The sequence below is a fragment of the Dreissena polymorpha genome, chromosome 12 (assembly GCF_020536995.1).
Source record: "Dreissena polymorpha isolate Duluth1 chromosome 12, UMN_Dpol_1.0, whole genome shotgun sequence".
Lineage (NCBI taxonomy): Eukaryota > Metazoa > Mollusca > Bivalvia > Myida > Dreissenidae > Dreissena > Dreissena polymorpha.
Window position 1 is genome coordinate 1,057,174 of NC_068366.1, and position 21,045 is coordinate 1,078,218.

At 33.7% G+C, this 21,045-nt stretch overlaps 1 protein-coding gene across 4 annotated transcripts in view; it reads right to left on the bottom strand.

The window, feature by feature from the left end:
* Nucleotides 1-929: 929 nt before the first annotated feature.
* Nucleotides 930-21,045, bottom strand: part of LOC127853577 (uncharacterized) — a 32,158-nt gene continuing 12,042 nt past the window's right edge. Inside the window, exons 7-16 of one of the 4 annotated variants that reach the window (XM_052388228.1) lie at nt 15,955-16,005; nt 14,235-14,285; nt 13,239-13,304; nt 11,208-11,379; nt 10,460-10,575; nt 9,652-9,714; nt 7,583-7,612; nt 7,144-7,272; nt 5,821-5,967; nt 930-4,388 (exon numbers count right to left, since the gene is read on the bottom strand). In XM_052388228.1, the coding sequence (XP_052244188.1) occupies nt 4,335-4,388; nt 5,821-5,967; nt 7,144-7,272; nt 7,583-7,612; nt 9,652-9,714; nt 10,460-10,575; nt 11,208-11,379; nt 13,239-13,304; nt 14,235-14,285; nt 15,955-16,005 (879 nt within the window). In that variant the 3' untranslated portion in view covers nt 930-4,334. The remainder of the gene's footprint in view (nt 4,389-5,820; nt 5,968-7,143; nt 7,273-7,582; nt 7,613-9,651; nt 9,715-10,459; nt 10,576-11,207; nt 11,380-13,238; nt 13,305-14,234; nt 14,286-15,954; nt 16,006-21,045) is intronic. The other 3 variants (XM_052388229.1, XM_052388230.1, XM_052388232.1) reach the window with 3 other exon arrangements.

The window sequence follows — 21,045 nt, forward strand, 5'->3', positions numbered from 1 at the left end:
ATAATGAGTGTCTCTTGACAATACTATTGCTGTCCAAGTTATATTTGTTTCCAAATAAAACTAGAGCTTTGTCACCGACGTGACGTATACCCCCACATGCCGCATTTACACAGGCCATTTTGCACGCTGTCTTCACAAAACTAGAGAATCTAATTTATGGCGACTTTCAAGAATTATTTTGCCATTATCATTTATGGCCTTTGAACTCATAGTGTGACCATGAAGTTAGAGATATTGACATAATTCTTTTGAGCGACACACCATCCTATGATGGTTAACAAATGTGCCAAATGATTATAAAATCTCACAATAAACAACATAGTTATGGCCTGGACAAGCTCATTATGGCCATTTTTTACCCTTGAACACAGTGTGACCTTGACCTTGGAGATATTGATGCAATTCTTTCGCGTGACACACCGTCCTATGATGGTGAACAGATTGCCAATGATTTTTAATTCTCACAATAAATGACAAGCATTTGACCTTTGAACTCCAAGCGTGAGCTTGACCTTAGAGATATAAACGTACTTTTTTCCACCACCACACCATCCCATGATGGTGAACAAATGTACCAAGTAATTTTAAATTTTATGATTAATGACATAGTTATGTTCCGGACAATCTTTCGTTGAAAACACACTTAGTGATCCCATGACCTAGTTTTTGACCCTGCATGGCCCATATTCAAACCTGACCTAAACATCATCTAGATACAACATTTGACCAAGTTTGGTGAAGATCGGATGAAATTTCGGGACAGACAGACAAAGTGACTCCTATGTAGCCCCCATTACCAATGGTAATGAGGGTATAAAAATGTTTTGCGTGTTATACTTAATGTAAATAATTGTTTGTTAGTAAAGTATAAAATATGTCAGCATAGAACTAAGTCATAGAAAAAATAAATTCAACGCAACACAGGCATCCTTAATTAAGAATTTATTAATGTAATTAATCTAGAGTACAAAATACAACAAGATTATGACCGTATATCAAATTACTTAGTATCTGACAACACATATTGACTTACGATGTATTGAGAACACAATATGAAGACAAAATCAACTTCAATAAATCTCAATAGTTACATAGAATACAACCCCAAAAGCATGATATTACAGAACGTGCAAGATTAAAAAAGGTGCATTCATTTTTATTAAACATGAATGTTATATCATAACAATGGCACATACAAAATTTCATATTATAATGATGAATGCCTGCAAATTTAAATGTTGTTCAATGAAAAGGTTAAGCGGATGACTTCTGATATTCATGATGTTATGAAATGTTTAAGTTGGAAAAGAATCACTATTGACGTCTCTCTGTCTATCTTTTCCATAATGATTTAAAGGAGGCATACCGGAATCACTATTGACGTCTCTCCTTTACTTCATTATGGAGAGGTATGAAGACATGTTTACAATGTGAAACATTTAAGAAATGTAAAACCCATTAACAAAACAAGGGCTGTTTGTAAAACATGAATGCCCCCCATATGGGCTGTCCGTTGTAGTGGCAGCTATTGTGTAAATACGATTTTTGTCACTGTGACCTTGACCTTTGACCTAGTGACCTGAAAATCAATAGGGGTCATCTGCGAGTCACGATCAATGTACCTATGAAGTGTCATTATCATAGGCAAAAGCGTTCTTGAGTTATAATCCGAAAATCATTTTACTATTTCGAGTCACCGTGACCTAGACCTTTGACCTTGTGACCTCAAAATCAATAGGGGTCATCTGCAAGTCATGATCAATCTACCAATGAAGTTTCATGATCCTAGGCGTATGCGTTCTCGAGTTATCATCCGAAAACCATTTTACTATTTCGGGTCACCGTGACCTTGACCTTTGACCTAGTGACCTCAAAATCAATAGGGGTCATCTGCAAGTCATGATCAATCTACCCATGAAGTTTCATGATCCTAGGCGTATGCGTTCTTGAGTTATCATTCAAAAACCATTTTACTATTTCGGGTCACCGTGACCTTGACCTTTGACCTAGTGACCTCAAAATCGAGTCATGATCAATGTACCTATGAAGTTTCATGATCCTAGGCCCAAGCGTTCTTGAGTTATCGTCTGACAACCACCTGGTGGACGGACAGACCGACAGACCGACCGACATGAGCAAAGCAATATACCCCCTCTTCTTCGAAGGGGGGCATAATAAACAAGAGATTTACCAAGACAACTCTGATACTAAAATTTACACTTTCTTCACATGATTAAATACAATTATTTTTAAAACATATTTTAATTTAATAACCACAACTTAACATTCCACAAAAATATTGGTAACAGTTGCATGCAGGAAAAGATATTTATACTCTCATCATATGGAAGACGTTGTGCTATATTATCATGTATTTGGAAATGATAAGGGAGTGCCTATCAGTTGCAGTTTTGGTATTTCAATCAATAATGTTGAACTGACATAATATTTAATAATATAACAATACATAATTAATAATTACAACATAAAGTTTGATGTATGCAATAGTTCTATATATCAAGACTTTATTATGACAATCTATCTAAAAAATCATAAAAGCCATGGATGTACATGGTATATCCACAAAATTTGTTCGAATTCTTAACTCCATATAATATTTATTCTTCACCAAAAAGTTTTAACTTACAAGCCTAAAGACTTCATTTTAACTATTTTTTATAATTATTCCTCTAAAAACTCCACATAATAATTTAACATACAACACCCAAATAGATTGCTGTCACATGAACAAAGTGCAACGGTCACATGACAAAATATAACTATCCAATGACCAAAATATACAGGCATTTCACACTTGTCCACACAAGCTCTGAACCCACATGATCCAAACAATGTTATCATGTAAACACTACTATCAAAGCAAAGTCAGTCGACCCAAATATCTTGCAAATTTACAGATTTATAACTTCAATCACAGCTAACATTCAATGTATTTGAACAAATTTAAACTTTAGATGAGCTATCAACTTTGAAATATCTCCTCTGGCTTCTCCGCTTCGTCAGCCAAAAAAGATTTGGTAAAAAATTTTTCACAGAAACTAAATCCATTCCGCTTAACCACACCCCAGGCCTACATTTAAACCCAAACACAACACAGCCAAACACTTGTATTTGTATGCCCATATAAACTAATCCTCTTTAAGACTTCAGGCAAGACAGCAAAACACAGAATATTGATATACAGTAAAATTCCTTCTTTGAGTGTTCAAGCTGATTTTTTTAATAGTTATTAATAAAATGCATTCAACCAACAAATGAGAACAATAATGTTTATATTAAGTCCAACAAGAAATGTGTTTGTCAGAAACACTATGTCCCCTTCTGCTCCGCTTTGAATTAGTTTTTTTTACCTTTGACCTTGAAGGATGACCTTGACCTTTTACAACTCAAAATGTGCAGCTCCATGAGATACACATGCATGCCAAATATGAAGTTGCTATCTTCAATATAGCAAAAGTTATTGCAAAATGTTAAAGTTGGCACAAACCAACAGACCAACCAACCAACAGACAGGGCAAAAACAATATGTCCCCCACTATAGTGGGTGGGGGACATAAAAATCCAGATGTATCTTGCATGAATATTTCTTGTGTACTTTTCATGTCAGTGAAGTATTTAGATTGTATGTTATTTTCAATAATTCAATTTACATTTCAGTGACAATAAAATGTCCTCACTATCTTAATACAAAGTTACAACATCATGCTTGACATATTATATTAAGTTATATCACTTTTTGTTGACAAATATTTAACTACATGTGTCACATTGAAGGAAGTAAACATATATACTTTTCAATTTTCAATAAAGAAAATTAGAGGGGCCACAGGATCAAAGGTGCTCACCTGAAACCCAAATTACTAAACTATTTTGATAAAGGACTGCAGAAAGATAAAAGTAGTATATGAAAGTTTTGATATTTGAAAATATTTCCAACACATAACGTTTATGTACATATTAAAACCTTAGATTAATGTATGGGGAATAACTCAGTTAACCAGTAGCTGACTGAAAAAAGGCTGTCTGTACAAGATTCAATAGGTCATATGTGAATTGTTTATTCATCAAATGGAGAGCTTCCAAGTACAGACACTGACATACCATGTCAATTGGATGAAAGTTAAAATAAGACTCATAAACTATTCAAAATTAGCCAATATATCATAGGGACAAATCTTCTAACAAAGTTTCATGAAGATAGGAAAATAAATGTGGCCTCTAGATTGTAAACAAGATAGATGTTGAAGGACAAATGGTGATCACATTGTAATCAGGTGAACTTAAAAGGTATACAACTCGATTCAACATAAAGTTCAAAAGAAGACCTCTTCAAAGTTCGTCAGAGTGTCGTTCAAATTATCCATTTTCTGAAAAAAAAATCAACATGAAACAGCATTAAAGTACACTACCATAATAAAGAGTTAAAACCCAACTTCAACATTAACACATGGATTTATTTATTTTTTATTTTCTGTTGCATCCATAGCAATATTGGATACTACGAAATGTCCCAATAGATACACATTATAACAACACATTTAAATTGTTCACAAAGAGATTATCTAGAGCTATCATTTTTGATTGATATTCCAACAAATTGCTTTTACACAGACATACAGACTTGACATTCAATTAAGCATTTGTAATTTTGAAATATGTGTGACCTTCAAGATAGCAATTTGTGCTTGAGTTTCAGAACATATAGTCTGACGAACAAACAGACCCACCAAGTGCCCATCTTTCCCACTTTCCCAGGAGCTATTTTAACCTAAACCAATTGAAGCATATTAAAGCATACTCAAAACCGCTATAATTCACATATATATTTGACAGCTAATTAATCAAAGTTATTTTGGCTATGAAGTAAATGGTTGTATTTCTTATCCGTCAAAAATCATCAAGATGGTTTAGAGAACAACCAAACTTAAAGCAAATATGATATAATGTACCAGGGTTTGATGTTTATTTCACACTAGTTTAATCACTTTCTTTGTAGTTATATTGATTCTGACCTCATCCACCCAATACGAAATCACAAACTTTATGATTTATCAATGTCAATAGTAGCATTATAATCATTCATTTGGTTAGAAAATTCAAAACCATTTCCTTTTTTAGTAATGGTAATATTGACCTTTACTTGACACACACTTCCCATGTGGCTTGTGCATTACTTTACCAGCCTTGGATAGATGGTATCTACGTTTTTAGTTTCATGACATAAGCTGAACTGAATGTTAAGCATAAGCCATTTTTTTTAAAGCAGTTTGGAGAATAAAGCTTTTAGAAAAACTGGTAAAAAAAGGCAAACAATGGTGCAAGCAGAACATTTAAAAAATCAAACTAAATATTAAGAAATAGTAGTAAATGTGAATGTTTTCAATACATCACCAAATTGAGACATAACCAGGTAAAGGAGAAAACATTTATCTGTAGTTGTCTTTAACCCAAATGAAATATATTTAAGCAGCATATCTTGACATATTTGACCTTTTGGTTGTAATTTACCTTTAAGTAAGCACAAATATAGTCAATTATAATGCAACTTTTAAATAAGGAAATTGTGTTAAAATCCTTCAAGACATTACAGTAATATCTGACCTATAACCCAAGGACAAACATTATTATAGGTGACTATTCTTGGCCTAAAACTTAGCTAATTACAGACATTATTAACAACACAAAAAGCTTTGTGAAATACATATTCTTGAAATATTTTCTGGGTCTTAAATTCTTATTGTAGACCCCATATTTTGTTGAGCATCTCTCAAGTCATTAGGAATATATATGCTAACATACTTGTTCTTTCAGGAACAAAACTGGTGGAGTTTCTTCAATTACTTTTTCACTCATAATATCATACTCTTCCCCTGCTCTGGAGTGCAGTACAAATTTGGCAGGAAGGATTTCTGATGGAACCAGCTGGCAAACTCGATCATACACATCCTAGAACCAACAAAAACAAAGTAACATCCCAATCAAAAAACAGCAATACAGCATTCTGTAAAGATGAATAAGCAATCAATGCATACTATCATCAATGCCATTTAATTAAAACAATGATCATACATTAAAATATTAATAATAATATTACAGTTGAAACTATAAATGTGTGGAGACAGATGAAACCATTTTTGCAGATTTCTTCCTCTATGATCAGTTTAAGAGTTTGGTCATTTATCTATAAAAATGTGAGCAATTGACATTTAGCACTCGAAGACAAGTTCAATCAACAACAGTGTATGGGTGGACAGATGGACAATTCTTAATGCCTCCCAATTTGTGGAAGCATACAAATGTTCATTTTCGGCAATGTGAGGTCCAAAAAATGTTATGATGTCGGAACAAACTGATGCAGATAAAATACTGACTATTATGTTTGTCAAGTTTATCTGTCTACCTGCAATAATTCTTGAGTAAAATGTAACGATTTCTTTACAACTCATTTTTTGATACAAGAGGGTTTTTTCTTTGAAGACCTTCCAAACAAGAAATGTGTTTGTCAGAAACACTATGTCCCCTTCTGCGCCGCTTTGACTTTTTTTTTGGACCTTTGACCTTGAAGAATGACCTTGACCTTCCACCACTCAAAATGTGCAGCTCCTTGAGATTCACATGCATGCCAAATATGAAGTTGCTATCTTCAATATTGCAAAAGTTATGGCAAATGTGAAAGTTTGACCAAACAGACAAACAGACAGGGCAAAAACAATGTCCCCCACTATAAAGGTGGGGGACATAAAAATCATATGGGCAGACAGAAGGAAAACAGACAACTGGCTGGAATATGCACCTAAATACTCGTGTGCACACGTTGACAAAATATTTTAAAATGCCAAGCTCTCAAAAGGCTGTTAATCAATGGAACAGAATTGAGATTTTGTTATATGCTTTGAGCAAGTTTCATCAATGTATTCCTTAATTGAACTTTAGTACAATCATCTACTAAGGAAGAATAGACATATATATTTTACAAATCTTGTGAAATGAAATCTATAACAAGAGTAATTTATTTAAAGACAGCATGGTAGATAGCTGTCGCTAATTTTTGATCATATAAAAATAATAATATATTTAATACAAGTAACAGTTTAATTTTGTGATAAAAAACTTTTAAGTTACTTTTATTGTAGAGTCCCTGTTGACCTTGAATGAGTATGAAATCCCTCCATGCTCTGTGTAGACCACAGTCTTTTGAACACTTTGAATACTTTGGTCTCGTAGTTTGTTCAACATTCGATCTGAAGCCGCCTAGCAAAATATAAAAGTATAACTGACATGAATTGTTACTTCAATTGTTATTGCAGAAGTATTTTTGTGTTCTTTGAACTAGTCAGAAAATGAATTATCTATAAATAATTGTTTGCTTAGACATGAAGTTTCTAACATCGATTCCCACTTACTACAAATGTAGATTAAATTTTAGTCATCATTTGTTTCCTTATGTGTACATTCTTATCTTAGTTGATACTTATATTATTGTACAATTTATGTTTTGTTTACAATCAAAATTTAACAGAATAAAAAAATCTCATATTTTTGTATAAAAAGCACACACTACCTTCTGTCTGCTGTGTTTACGCTCCATCATCTGAATCAACAAACACAATATTTTGGTCACTTGAACAAAAAGAAAATCTTCATTTTTTATTATTTAATAAAATGACATTCCCTTACAAATTTAAGCTAGAAATTCTAAATGTAGACATGCATGTTTGCAAGTTCATATGCCACTTATAGTTTCTTCCTTCCTGCAGCAATACTCCTCGCATTACGCATTACATACATTTTCTATGTGAGTTATTTTTTGGCTGCAAGAGGACCATACCTCTGGTAATAAAAAAAGGAACAACTCTGAACAAAAGTATAGAGGTTCATAAGTTGAAACGCAGCTTTATATGTTTGTAAAATTTCAGCCTGCACATATAAAACCTTTTTGGTTACCGGCAACACACATGAAAAAAAATACTTTTTGGTTACCGGCAACACACATGAAAAAAACACTATTTTATATACCAGCCATAACTATTGTTATGTCAAAATCATCCAAACCAAAATATAGAAATAAGCAAGTTCAAATAATGTTTTATATGTTATATGTTTACAGCGTTTTTTTTCCTTTTTTAACTAGTACCGGGGAACGGTACCTTTCCCAAAGCCTACCGGAGGCTTCCCAATTTTAGCACCGGACCTTTCCCAATCTCGATATCTACCGTTCCGAACGATTTTAGGTTCCGTTCCCAATAGCCAGTGCCTTTTATTTTCGCTGGAAATATCTTTTGATATTGTCGAGCCTTTCATTTTTGGCCATTTATTTTCGCCGGACATTGTTGCGTAGAAAGTAAACAAAACTTTTCAAATGGGGCGCAACTCTAACCGCTGTGTAAAATGTGAATGGATTACATAACCGCGACGAGTGATCGATATTTCCCGTGAAAGAATTCCATCGCTAAGACCAGTCTTCCTTACAAGTTACATCAATAAACTTTCTCAACACTAATTTTTCGTTGACATTAAAAAAACGTAACCGTATTGAGTTAAATGCGCATATTACTTCTATGTATAGTTTTCTAAGTGTCAAATCCGGACAGTAACTATTCGGATACGGATATAAACAAATAAAAGTTTAACATAAAATTAAAAATAATGAGACATGGGTGTAAAATCCTATAGTTATTTACAACATATACATAAGCATTAAATGGCACATGATCTTAATATCTTATTTGATGATTTGAAAAAAAATCTAAACAAAATATAAGACTTACCTTTAAAAATTATTGTTAAAGCATTCCACTCTAAAAACTCATTTTGGTTACGTGTGACTATTCTCACTGTCTATTGTTAAAAGATGTCAAACCAGTACAAGATCCATTGTTGTTGTTTTTGTTTAGTTTTTAAGTTTTTAATTTAACTCACATGAAACATTGCAGGGCTTGTAAGACTTTTAAGGGCTAAAAAAAATTATTAATATTATTTTTTATGCAACCTCAGTGCTTATGCCTATCACTGGAAGATATTTTTTCCAATTGACGGGCACATTCTAACTGAAGTGGCAATAACACAATTTTCACATGACATGATACGATAGTCGAAATATCATAACCGTACTGTAGTTTTTCTGTCAAAACCTAGAGTTTAAAATGCATTGTGATGCAGAATATAGCCCCTAATGATAGATTACATGCATTTTAAAGGTTCCCATTTCATCAATTTTGCGACTCGAATTTTTCCCAATTCATTGATTTCGCGACTCGTTTTTTTTTCCCAATTTGAAGATTTCACGACTCGAAAAATTCCCAATTGTAGGGGTACAGGTACCTTTCCCCTTTGGGGAAAAAAAACGCTGGTTTATAAATATTTAAGCATCAATACCTTTTGAGTTTCATTTGAAAAAAGCATACCTATATACCAAAAGAAATAATTGAATAAGTATAATACATATTTTTAAATTTAAACAAGCAGCTGGAACAAATTGTATGGGTACATTAAGCTTTGCAGTTATCAATGCTTTATATCAAGAAAATGCATGCTGTTATTGTGTACATGCCTATTAATGTTATGAAGTTTGCAGATGATACACTACACAGATAATGATATATAGATATCAGAGAGAAATATTGGTCTTACAGCATAATAATCGGCCATTTCTTTCACCGCTTGACTCCGGCTCACATCGTTGGATCTGCTAGGCTAAAATAATATTAAATAATCGCACATGTTAGATGTAGATTTTAAAAAAAAGAACTAAGCATTCTGTGATAAAACAGACATCTTGCACCACAGTGATAACAATTGAAATAGCTTCATGAATATAATTATGCATGTGGTTTTATGCAAGTGAATCACAATTTTTTTTTTGTTGCATTGTGTTATTAAATTCAACTTGTAACAAGTATATACTTTAACATTTTTAAAATGTAGTATATAGCTCCCAAAAATAAGCCTGGTAAAAAAATCATAGAATTACGTCCTTTCAATATAGTATGGCATTAATATTTTATGTTCATGATGTGCATGTTTTCTTAAAATTAACTAGTACTAGAACATGCAATGAGGGACAATTGGTGAAAAATAAAAAGATTTTTATAGCTCACCTGAGCACTAAGTGACCTTGTTATTGAACAAATGTGACACACATTTTAACTCTGCCTATATATTATGGTAAACATCCTAACCAAGTTTCATCATGATTGGATGACAAATGTGGCTTTTTGAGTAGTAAATGGATACAAGTTTACACCACACAACATATAACTGATGCTAGACAAGAACTGACAACAATTGTGTGTCATGATTACTTTGTTCTAAGGTGATCTATAAATTGGTGATAATCTTACGACAACTACTGAAATTGATGAGAGTAAAACTGTTAGTGGTTTATTCATTGCTGCAATTGATGGACTGATCAACACACCAACATAAGATATTTTCTCACCTGTAGCTCTCCATCCCACCAGTCACTGGGTGACTCCTTGCGAACCTGAATCAGCTGAGCAGGACTCTGTGACAAATGTTTCGGGCCAGTGCACTCAGCTATGCCAGTGGCAATCTCTGTATGCAACACACAATATAGAACACTTTAACATGACACCGTTTAGTGATATGCTAGACTCGTCACTTGAGAAATTTTCAATTTCATACAATGACATTTTTATGAAGGGTTCATTACTGAAGTCATTCACAAGTCTGCTTTACCAGCTGTTTAATATACATGTACAAAGGGATTTCACACCGTGATATACTTAATTCAGATCTGGTGTACTTTATACCTAAATTAAAGACTGATAATATTAAGTTTGTAATAAAAGAATTTGTATAAGACCTGGAAGTAGAGAAAGTTATATTTTCATTCTTTTTGCGGAAACACATTGTCCATTTCAAGCTAAAATTAAATACATGTGTATGTGCGTATGCGCAAACAAGGCTGCCAGCAAAGTATCGATCTAAAGTGACAATATTTAATGCCATCCATTACAGGTAAGCTTGGTGTAGATTTGTTGTCCACATAATAACCAGGAAGTCCTAGGTTCGATCCCGTCTCTAAAAGCAATAATTAGATATTAAGAAACCATCTAATAGTTATACTCAGGAAACTGACTCAAGAGAGTCTCAATAAGCCTAGGGCATCAATGTTATCAAGCTAAAATAAACAGGTTAAAACGATTGCTACCCCCCTGATCTACCTGGTTTCTTCAATGTTTCAATGCTAGGCCCACTGGTTTCCATGGTGTGGGAGCATGTTGCCCCAGGGGTTGCACTGTCAGGACGTGCAGTGGTAGCCATGGACACAGACTTCGAGAATACTGGCCAAGCACTGGCTGGTATTACCTGCAGTACAGTGTGGTAGTGGGTTACCTTAGGAAGAATTGTCAAAGGTTTCTGACTCGGAAGGTGGGTAAATCAACCTGCTTTTTTACCAAAAAGCAACAACGGGCTACTTTTGAAGCTCTAGTACAAATTAAATTAAATCAAACTTAAAATTCACAGTTACATTAACCTTTGAACTAGTGATCCCATTTTCAATAGGGGTCATTAGCTGTCCAAGGCCAATGCACATGTGAAGTATCAAGCCAATTGGTGGATCAGTTGACGAGTTATTGATTGGAAATGATTTCCAACTAAGTGTGACAGTGACCTTTGACCTCCATCTCAAAAGGGCCATCTATTGTTCAAAACCAATGCACATGGGAAGTATCAAGCTAATCAGTCCCTCCGTCCACAAGTTATACTCAGAAACAATTTTCACTCTTAGTGTGACAGTGACCTTGAATAGGTGTCATTTAATGGCAAAGGCACATGGAAAGTATCAAAGAAATAGGTAAATCCGTTCAAAAGTTATTGATCAAAACAAACTGATCTACCGACAGACCAACATTCCAGCAAATTAATATATACCCAATCTTATTCTACGTGGGGCATAAAAATGGCCTTAAAATTGTCAAGAGAAACATTTTGAATGTGTCTATCAATATTGAGACATATATGTAGCTTTCAAACATGTTATATGGTTATGTTTATATGGAAATATATTGGAAATAAGATTTGACCTGATGACCTAGATTTATGGATGCACATAATCCAGCCAAGTTTTTTTTTTCCTTCTTTGGCACCCGCCGAAAATCGGCCCTTTCCCCTTGAATTTCATTTTCCCCCTCCAATAAAAATTTTTGTTGTTGTTTTTTTGTTGTTTTTTTACGTTTATATATATATATATATATATATATATATATATATATATATATATATATATATATATATATATATATACATATATATATATAAGTTAACCTGGTCCACTGTAGAAACTAGTAAAATATTGCTTTAGTAAATTATCTGTTGCCTTGTTTTTGTTTTAAAAACAGTAAATATGCTAAATTGATTATTTTAGACTTCCCTTATTTTCCCCAAAATCCGACTTTTTGCAGGATTTTCCCCCCAAAATTTAACGTTTCGCACGATTTTTCCCCCCTAAAAAAGGCCAGGCCCTTTTCCCAAAATCAGATAAAAGCCCCTGCAGCCTACAAAATGTCAATATGAAAATTCGGACAAGGTTTTATCAAGATAGAGTCATAAAGGCAGCCTCTACAGTGGTTACACAGATTTTTGAAAATGTGACCTGGTCACCTAGTTTTTGGACATACCTGACTGAAATTCCAGCACGGAATGAATCGAGTCAAGATACATGTAAACATTCTAACCAAAATCATTCATTAATAAGTCATAAATAAGGCCTCTAGACATTGTTAAATTAATCATTCTGACCAAGTTTCATCAAGATTGAGTCATAAATTGTGGCCTGTAGAGGGGTTACAAGCTTTTTCTAAGATTTGGCCTTGTGACCTAGTCTTTGGATGCAGATGGAAGATTTGAACTCAGCCTAGATTGTGTCCAGATAAACAATTTGACCAAGTTTCATCAAGTTTGGATGAAAAATGTAACCGCTATAGTGATAATGGTATAAAAGTTTACAACAAACACCGGACCTAGCAGGGCGCCGGCTGCCGAAATAGGATGATCACAGTAGCTCATTCATGCCAAGGTGAGCTTAAATAGAATCTTCAGTAAAAATTATTTTTTTTTAGAGTTTACAGAATCCACATTATTGAACAAATTTTGCTGACAAGAAAGACATGACACATGAGAGACATGGTTAACCTAAAGTCCCCTTTGATGGAACTGGTAAGGCACTAATAAGGTAATTTAATATTGCATACCTTCTGAGGGCTTGCTCTTGTTTCATCCTCCTCTTCATCCTCCTCTATATACACGCATGTTTCCGTCTATCAAATATATTATCCATATGATTAATATTGGACAAACTGTAAAAAATCCAAAAATCTGAGAACTAGTCCCTTTAAAGCTATACTTGAGCACTTTAAACACTCATTAAATGAATATTCTTATATTCTTCTCACAACATTTCTAGATCATCAGTCTCAATAATGCCTACAGAATTATAAATTTGGCTCAAATATTTTTTTTCATTATGTCAATGAGCTTATATGAGGGGTATCCCCTGCATATATCATACACAAGATGTTCCTAAAAAGTTTGGATTTAAGGGCAAGTTTTCAAAGTGTATGCAACATTTAGAGCTCATGATAAGAAATGAAGGGAAGCTAGAAAGCCTATAAAAAAACTTATTATATTAAAATATTAATGTAAAGGACATCACTCTTCTTTTTTTTAATCATTTCTCAGTGGTCTTTTGCATTGTCAGTGCTTTTTTTCTTGATTTGGGGAAAGGGCCTGGTCCTCAATTTTGGGAAAAAATAATCTACCAAACAAAGAATATTTCAATATTTTTGACTTTGACATTTATGTTATTTTGATATGATTATCACTTTTTGTAAATTTGTTTCGACATCCCTTCATGAACAACACAGCTATGGACAGTACACCAAATTCAAATTTTATAATATGCTCACTATCCATTTGAGTCTAAGGCACAAACTTAAAGTGTAACCTGACCTTAACCAATCAGTAACACATTGTAATAAAAATATTACGTTTTGCCAATTAAATGCAAAATCTCATCATGCACGACCAAGATATGCACCAGATATTAAAATGCATCGCCGCCCAAAACACAAAAAAGGAAAACACCAGGTGTACAAAATCAAACTGCTATCTTTCTTAATTCTTATACAAGTTTAACATCTCAACAATCTTCAAGATCTGCAAAAAATATTAACTATTAAAATGAATACCTTAGACACAGTTTCACATTTTTGTTTCTTGCTTTCATGATCCGCGTTGACCTGAAAATTACATTATTGTACAGTAAAATTTAATTCCCAAGCCCAAATCAGCAACAAAATTTTCCACTGGGTAATTTGGCTACATGTTATCAGCTGAGTTCAATTTCAGTTGCTGATTTTGAGTGTTAAGAAGAAAAGGATTTGAACAAACTTAGAAGAGAACCACAAAATGTGGTAACACATAAAATATTAAAGCCTAGATCCATGTGGTTACAGAGATGATTTTTAAGGTTTTTTTTAACCAACACATGCAGTTAAGAGGAACAATTTAAACAACTTTGAAAATGGGTCACCCAAGGATTATTCCTGTCAAGTTTCATTAAATTCTGTTCGAGGGGTTAATGAACAGAAGTCGTGAAATCCGTCAAGTCACTACTGAGAAACTAGCCAACTGAAAAAATTAAACCTAACTCTCGACTTCGAGGTCGGGGAAATAGAAGAGATTGAAATTTCTGTGATAAATCAAGCTCAATAATAGTGTTTTAGTTAGGTATTTTAATAATCACATTGATTCATTTATTTTCAAATTGCAACAAGTTAAATTAACTGTTTATATATACAGTAAAACCTGTGGTAAGCAGCCAGTGAAGGAACATACCCAAACTGGCTGCATACGACAGGTTGGCTTCTTAGCACAGTTAAAGGAAGTTGAGGGTCAGCTGAGCAAAATTTAAAGGTATCCTTTCATGTTTTCTACTTTTAATTCCAATATATATAAGAACGTTTAATGTATCGCACATTTATGACAAATGTATAATTATACTGTACATAAAATTATGAACTTAAACAAAAAAGTTAGAAATATTTAGGGTAAAAAAAGGATAAATTGATATTTTAAAAAGTTTTATAAAATTACAAGCTTTTCTTCTCTTTCCAAGTTGCTAACATGTTTGTTTCAAATGTTAGAGAAATCAACTTGGATAAGAGAATGGATAAGAGAAATGCTCACACAAAGCAATCTCCCTTTCCCAAGTTGTTTTCTCATAAGGTCGTCTGAAAATTATTTTGAAAAGAAAGAGATTAAGCTTTAAGCAAGCATTTCTTATTTTGTCAGAACATTTTCTAAACAAGAGGGCCATAATGGCCCTGTATCGCTCCCCTGTTTTTTATGCGAAAAAAACGTGCAATGCGCATGGGTTGAAATGTACTCAAGCATGTGACTTCTTCTTTCTATCCCTTGTCCAACTGGGCGCTTAAAAGTTGGATGGGTGAGCTTTTTTATATATGGAAAAAGTTACTTCCGTGTTAACTAAACAGACTTAAAAGCCCGGGAATTGTTGCACAGGTTCTTTGCTTATAACGTAGGTACATTTATCTCGCCAAAAGATATTGTTGTTCTTTCTATATGTAAACTTGTGTGAACTTTAAAACAAGGCCTCAAGGCGATTCTTGATTTTTTATCGAGAGCATATAATTGGGTCAAGCGATCGTAATACACACGTCAAATTTTGTTGTTTGGACAAGGAAGACTTGCTGCAGGCTGCATACGAGAGAATAGTGCTTAAAGAGCAGAAATGAGCGGCCTGACCTTAACTGGCCACATACGGCGCTCATGTGGCCACGCCCTCAGGTTTTACTGTATAAAAGATTTTAAAAAAAAGATAATAAAGTCAACGACTGTAAATAATTTGGTAAAATGGGCTTATATGGAAAAAAAGTAAATATTTACCTTTGATACTGTGGCACATTTGAGTTTTGCTTTTCCCTTGTCAGAGTCAATCTTAAATAGTAAATCATTCTATGCATAATTAATCATAACTACACTGTAAGACAAGAGCTGTCATCTATGCTAAATAACCACTATATACCACGTTGACACAGAACTAGACTTGTTTTCCTTAAATCAGCAATATGGTTCTTGAGCATGAAACACCATCTTGTATACCTTAAGATGTGTGTGTTGAATGCAAAAATCTATGTTAAACAACAAGAGGGCAAAAATGCCCTAGATTGCTTAGATATATTATACAGCCTTCCCAGTTTCAAACCCATGGGCATGATTATAGAGCTCCAGATAAGGTTTTGTGAAATTCTTAAATTACTACCAGATTTTCAAAAAGAATTCTTAACTCTGAAATTTTATTCTTAACGTTACTACTAAGTTTTGGAAAATAATTCTTATTTTTTCTAAATGACCTAAAAATAAATAATAATGGTTATTTTCATGCAAAAAAAAAAATCAAAATAAACATACCAGCAACTTTATTTATACGCGTTCATCAGTGTCATTTCAGTATTATACAATTTTATTTTTCAAATACCTTCATATGCCCAAACTGTGCTTAGATTGCATGCCTTAGATGAATTTTTACATATTTCACAATTAAAACGGGTCTCCCCTTCAATCTTTTCAAAGACTTGTCCCTTCCACTTGTTCAATGTTTTTTTGTGTTTAAGTTTGGACCCGTCGTGTCGCGTTTTTGTTTAGCTTTTCCGACTGTGTCGGCAACTGTACATACAACATCATATAAGGTCTTTTCTATAATGTCTATCTAAACATTTAACTTCGGCTCACTTTGCGTACAATATGTTAAAAGCGTGTTTTTGGACGCTTTGCAGGTTTTTAGGACGCTCTTGGGCGCCGTCATTGTTTTTTGACAGAGAGACTGTATACGCCGCTTTTATTGGAAAAAATGCGCTTTGTTAAACAAACCCGATAACCATTCTATATAAGCACCGCAAAGATCTTAAATATGCGAAAAGAACTCAATAAAAATCGATACGAACCGATGTAAACATAATATTCGTAACTTGATTTTGTAATTCTTAATGGAACGACAAAATTTTTAAATAAATACGTAACAGACTTGAAAATAATTCGTAATTACGAAAATACGACCCTTATCTGGAGCTCTGGATTTGAACAATCTTTGTAAATGACCACAATCTGATGTAACATTTGAAATATCAAAGCTGTGTGCTTTGTGCATAGAATGTTATATAGAAAGTGATTATTATATATAAATCAAACAAGAGATGTGTTTGTCAGAAACACAATGCCCCCTATTGCGCCGCTTTGAAGCCATAAATTTGACCTTTGACCTTGAAGGATGACCTTGACCTTTCACCACTCAAAACATGCAGCTTCATGAGATACACATGCATGCCAAATATCAAGTTGCTATCTTCAATATTAAAAAAGTTATGACCAAACTTTTAAGGAAGGTTTAAGTTTTAGGAAAGAAAAATACAATGATATTTGACCTTTGACCTTGAAGGATTACCTTGACTTTTTACCACTCAATTAATCTATCTTCACTGTATGCATACAATCTCCTTTATTTGTAACTACAGTGCAGAGAGCCGAACCAGTATCGTTCTCATAAATTTTGAGAACGATACTGGTTCGGCTCTCTACACGATAAGCGTTTTTTTCAGGTACCGTTTGAGCACTTTTATGCATTTTAAACTTCCTCTTAAACTAGTCTATCATGTGTGAAACATTATCCAGCTATGCAAGTAAATTATAAGGGTAAGACACAAAATAAACTTTCAACTGACATATTCAACTATATATGCCCTTCTGTCATTATAATGGCATGGTACGGTGTGATCTGTATCAAACTGAAGAAAAACAAAAGGTTCAAATAAATAAACTATTTTAACAGTCAAACAAATAACTGAGCTGTCATCAGGGATGGAAACTAATGTTTGACAATTGGTTGCCAACACGGGCAACCATCTTTAGTATTTTGGTTGCCCAGCTAAAGACTAACGAGCCCAGTACAATGTACATAATGTCATGTGTATATAAAACTTTCTTTAAATAAAATAAAAGATAACCAAACAAAAACATTGCTTAATTGACAAACTTTCTGTGTATTATGTCCTAAAATAAGTCGGAGTTAAATCATTTGATTGGCTTTGATAAATTAATTTTATTAAACTAATTATTAACCAGGCCTTTTCCGCTCCATTTTGGGAAAACACCGCACTGATATTTTGGGAATTTCGCATCGTGAAAAACCCCATTTTGGCTCAATCGGGAAAAATTATCGCATGTAAATAGTGTTTCTTATATTTCAAAGAAGCTGTTAACTGGTAAATAACGACTATTTTGATAACCTATTATTAAAAATTTACAAAATATTATGAACATGTGTGAGAAGTGCATTTTTTTTTTATCCAATTTTGGGGAAAGAACCTGGCCTTCTTTAAAGAAAAAAATCAAACGAAACGCCGGAAAATAAGGAAAGTCTTAAATAATCAATTTAACATATTTTACTGTTTTAAAAACAAATTCAAGGCAACTGATAATTTAATTATGCAATATTTTTTCTATTTTCTACACTGGATCAGGTTAACTTATAAATTAAAAGGTTAAAAAAAAAAAATTATGGGGGGGGGGGGAATTGGGAATTTTTTTTTCAATTGGGGAAAAAAAAAAGTTTAGATTGGAAATGGGGCAGATATTCGGACCCGCGTAGCATAGGGCGGAAAGGCCTGTTAACTCACAGTCGCCAATTTCATTAAATGTTTAATTGCACTGTATTGTTTCAAGCTAATAAAGCAAGTTGCCCAGCCGGACTACTAACTTTTGAATTTGAGTTGCCCAGGCCAAAATGTACTGGCCACGGGCTCAAGGGTAACCACTTTACCCACTAATTTCCATCCCTGGTCACAATGTTGAACACATTTAAAAGAGCAATAGACAATATACAAACCCACGTATAATAAATACAAAATTACAATTTCAAAGGCTATCACAAATCATATTCTGAAATCACTAACCCCACCCCACCGATGTGTTTTTGATGACAGGTAAATAAATGCACTTGAATGAAAAAAGCGACATGACAATGTATTTTGCTAAAGTACAGGTAAGATGTATGAATGGGGCTTACTCACAGCAACATTTTGTAATGACCTGGAAGACATGATCTGGTGTGGTGTCTTAAATGTTCAATTGTATAACTAAATATGGTATATTAAGGCTCGATTGGTCATTGTCGGCTCGGGTACTACTTACATGTACGGGTACGGTAAATATACTAAAACGTACCCGGGAAATGTAACGCTAAATCGGTCGTTGTCGGCTATTTTTTTAAATCAATTATATTCACATTTATGTCAATGTTTTGTAATATGGCCTCTATATTATCGAAACTCATACTAAAAGAGCGTGTTGATGCAGTTTTTTTTAAAGAGAAATTCGTTTAAGATAATCGGTAGCGCGTTTTACGACATCAGATTTCGGACTGAAATATAACTCGGGTACAGTCTTATATCGACCAGGTACAATAACGTATATTTACCGTACCCGGGGTACATGTAAGTATACTTTAGAGTACCCGGGGTACATGTAAGTAGTACCCGAGCCGACAGTGACCAATCGATCTATATTAAGGTTTTGTTAAATACTTTGTAGGCCCAGGTGATCGAAAAATACCCGTTCAAATTTGGATTTAGAGGATATATTAAGTTTTTTTGCTATTTAATACTGTTTCTACCATGTGACCACCATGACACCATCAGAGTGTTAAAGGAGTTACTATCAATTGATACAGACCAAATATTAAATATTTATTAATGAATGCTTCAGAAAATGTGTTTTGATTGATCTCTATATTTGAGTTTTAACAGTGACAATAACCTTGGACCTGCTTTTGTTCTTGACACTCAAACAAACAACCATTGTCAACTAGGCCCATTATAAAACAAGAGAGCCAAACTGTTGCAAGATATGCCCGTTTGAAGGTTTTGGACAACTTGATAACTTTACCATGACCCATATTTGAACTTCTGACCAAATTTGATGTAGATCCGATGAAAACCTCGTGACCTAGTTTTTTACCCATATTTGAACTTGACCTAGATATCATTTAGACACAACTTCTGACCAAATTCAGTGAAGATCGGATAAAAACTACTTCAATTAGAGAGCAGACACAATGCTCAATCCTTGAAATGCACTAATTGAACCCGTGACCTAGTTTTTGACCCGGCATGTCCCATATTCGAAACTTGACCTAGATATTGTCTAAATACCACATCTGACCAAGTTTGGTGAAGATCGGATAAAAACTATTTGAATTAGAAAGCGGACACTGCTGTGGACGCCGCCGCCCGCCCGCCAAGGGTGAAACTATATGTCCCTTTTTCAACAGCTTATAAAAATCCATCCATGTTGTACAAAGAGTTAGGGGTTATTAACTATAATCGAACTTGGGATTTGAATCGTGACCTGGTTCTTGAACACAATGCTCCATCCCATCATGTTAATAACTTCTGCAAAGATATATGAAATTTGTCCATAATGGACAATAAAAAGGGGTTTTAAGAACTCATTTCCAAAACTTGATATTCAATATTGAATGATAATAATGATCTTGTTGCACACACAACTCTGTCCCATTACAATATCACTTTTGAATAGTTTCTTTAAAAGCAAATATCTTTTACCTTGAATTCTGATACTGACATTGCATTGGAGCTGGTTTTTATGTGTGACAATCCATCTCACATTGTCACAATGCTCATCATTTTGACAAAAAAAAATGTAAATACATCCTTGCTGGGCTAAGTTAGGCCCTGAACAAATATATCCCGACACAAATCACCTCACACCCAACCGCCAGTCATGGTATTCCCAAAATACTGCTGTTTGTCCAACGACAGTATAAACATTCTTATTGGCTGCTCTTTTATCTGTGCCCCTTACTCCTTACACATTTGTGTTCTTTACATAAAACTTAAAATATATAACATCAGCAAACATAAACAACACTGGCAACAGGCAATAATAACATGAACAAAAGAA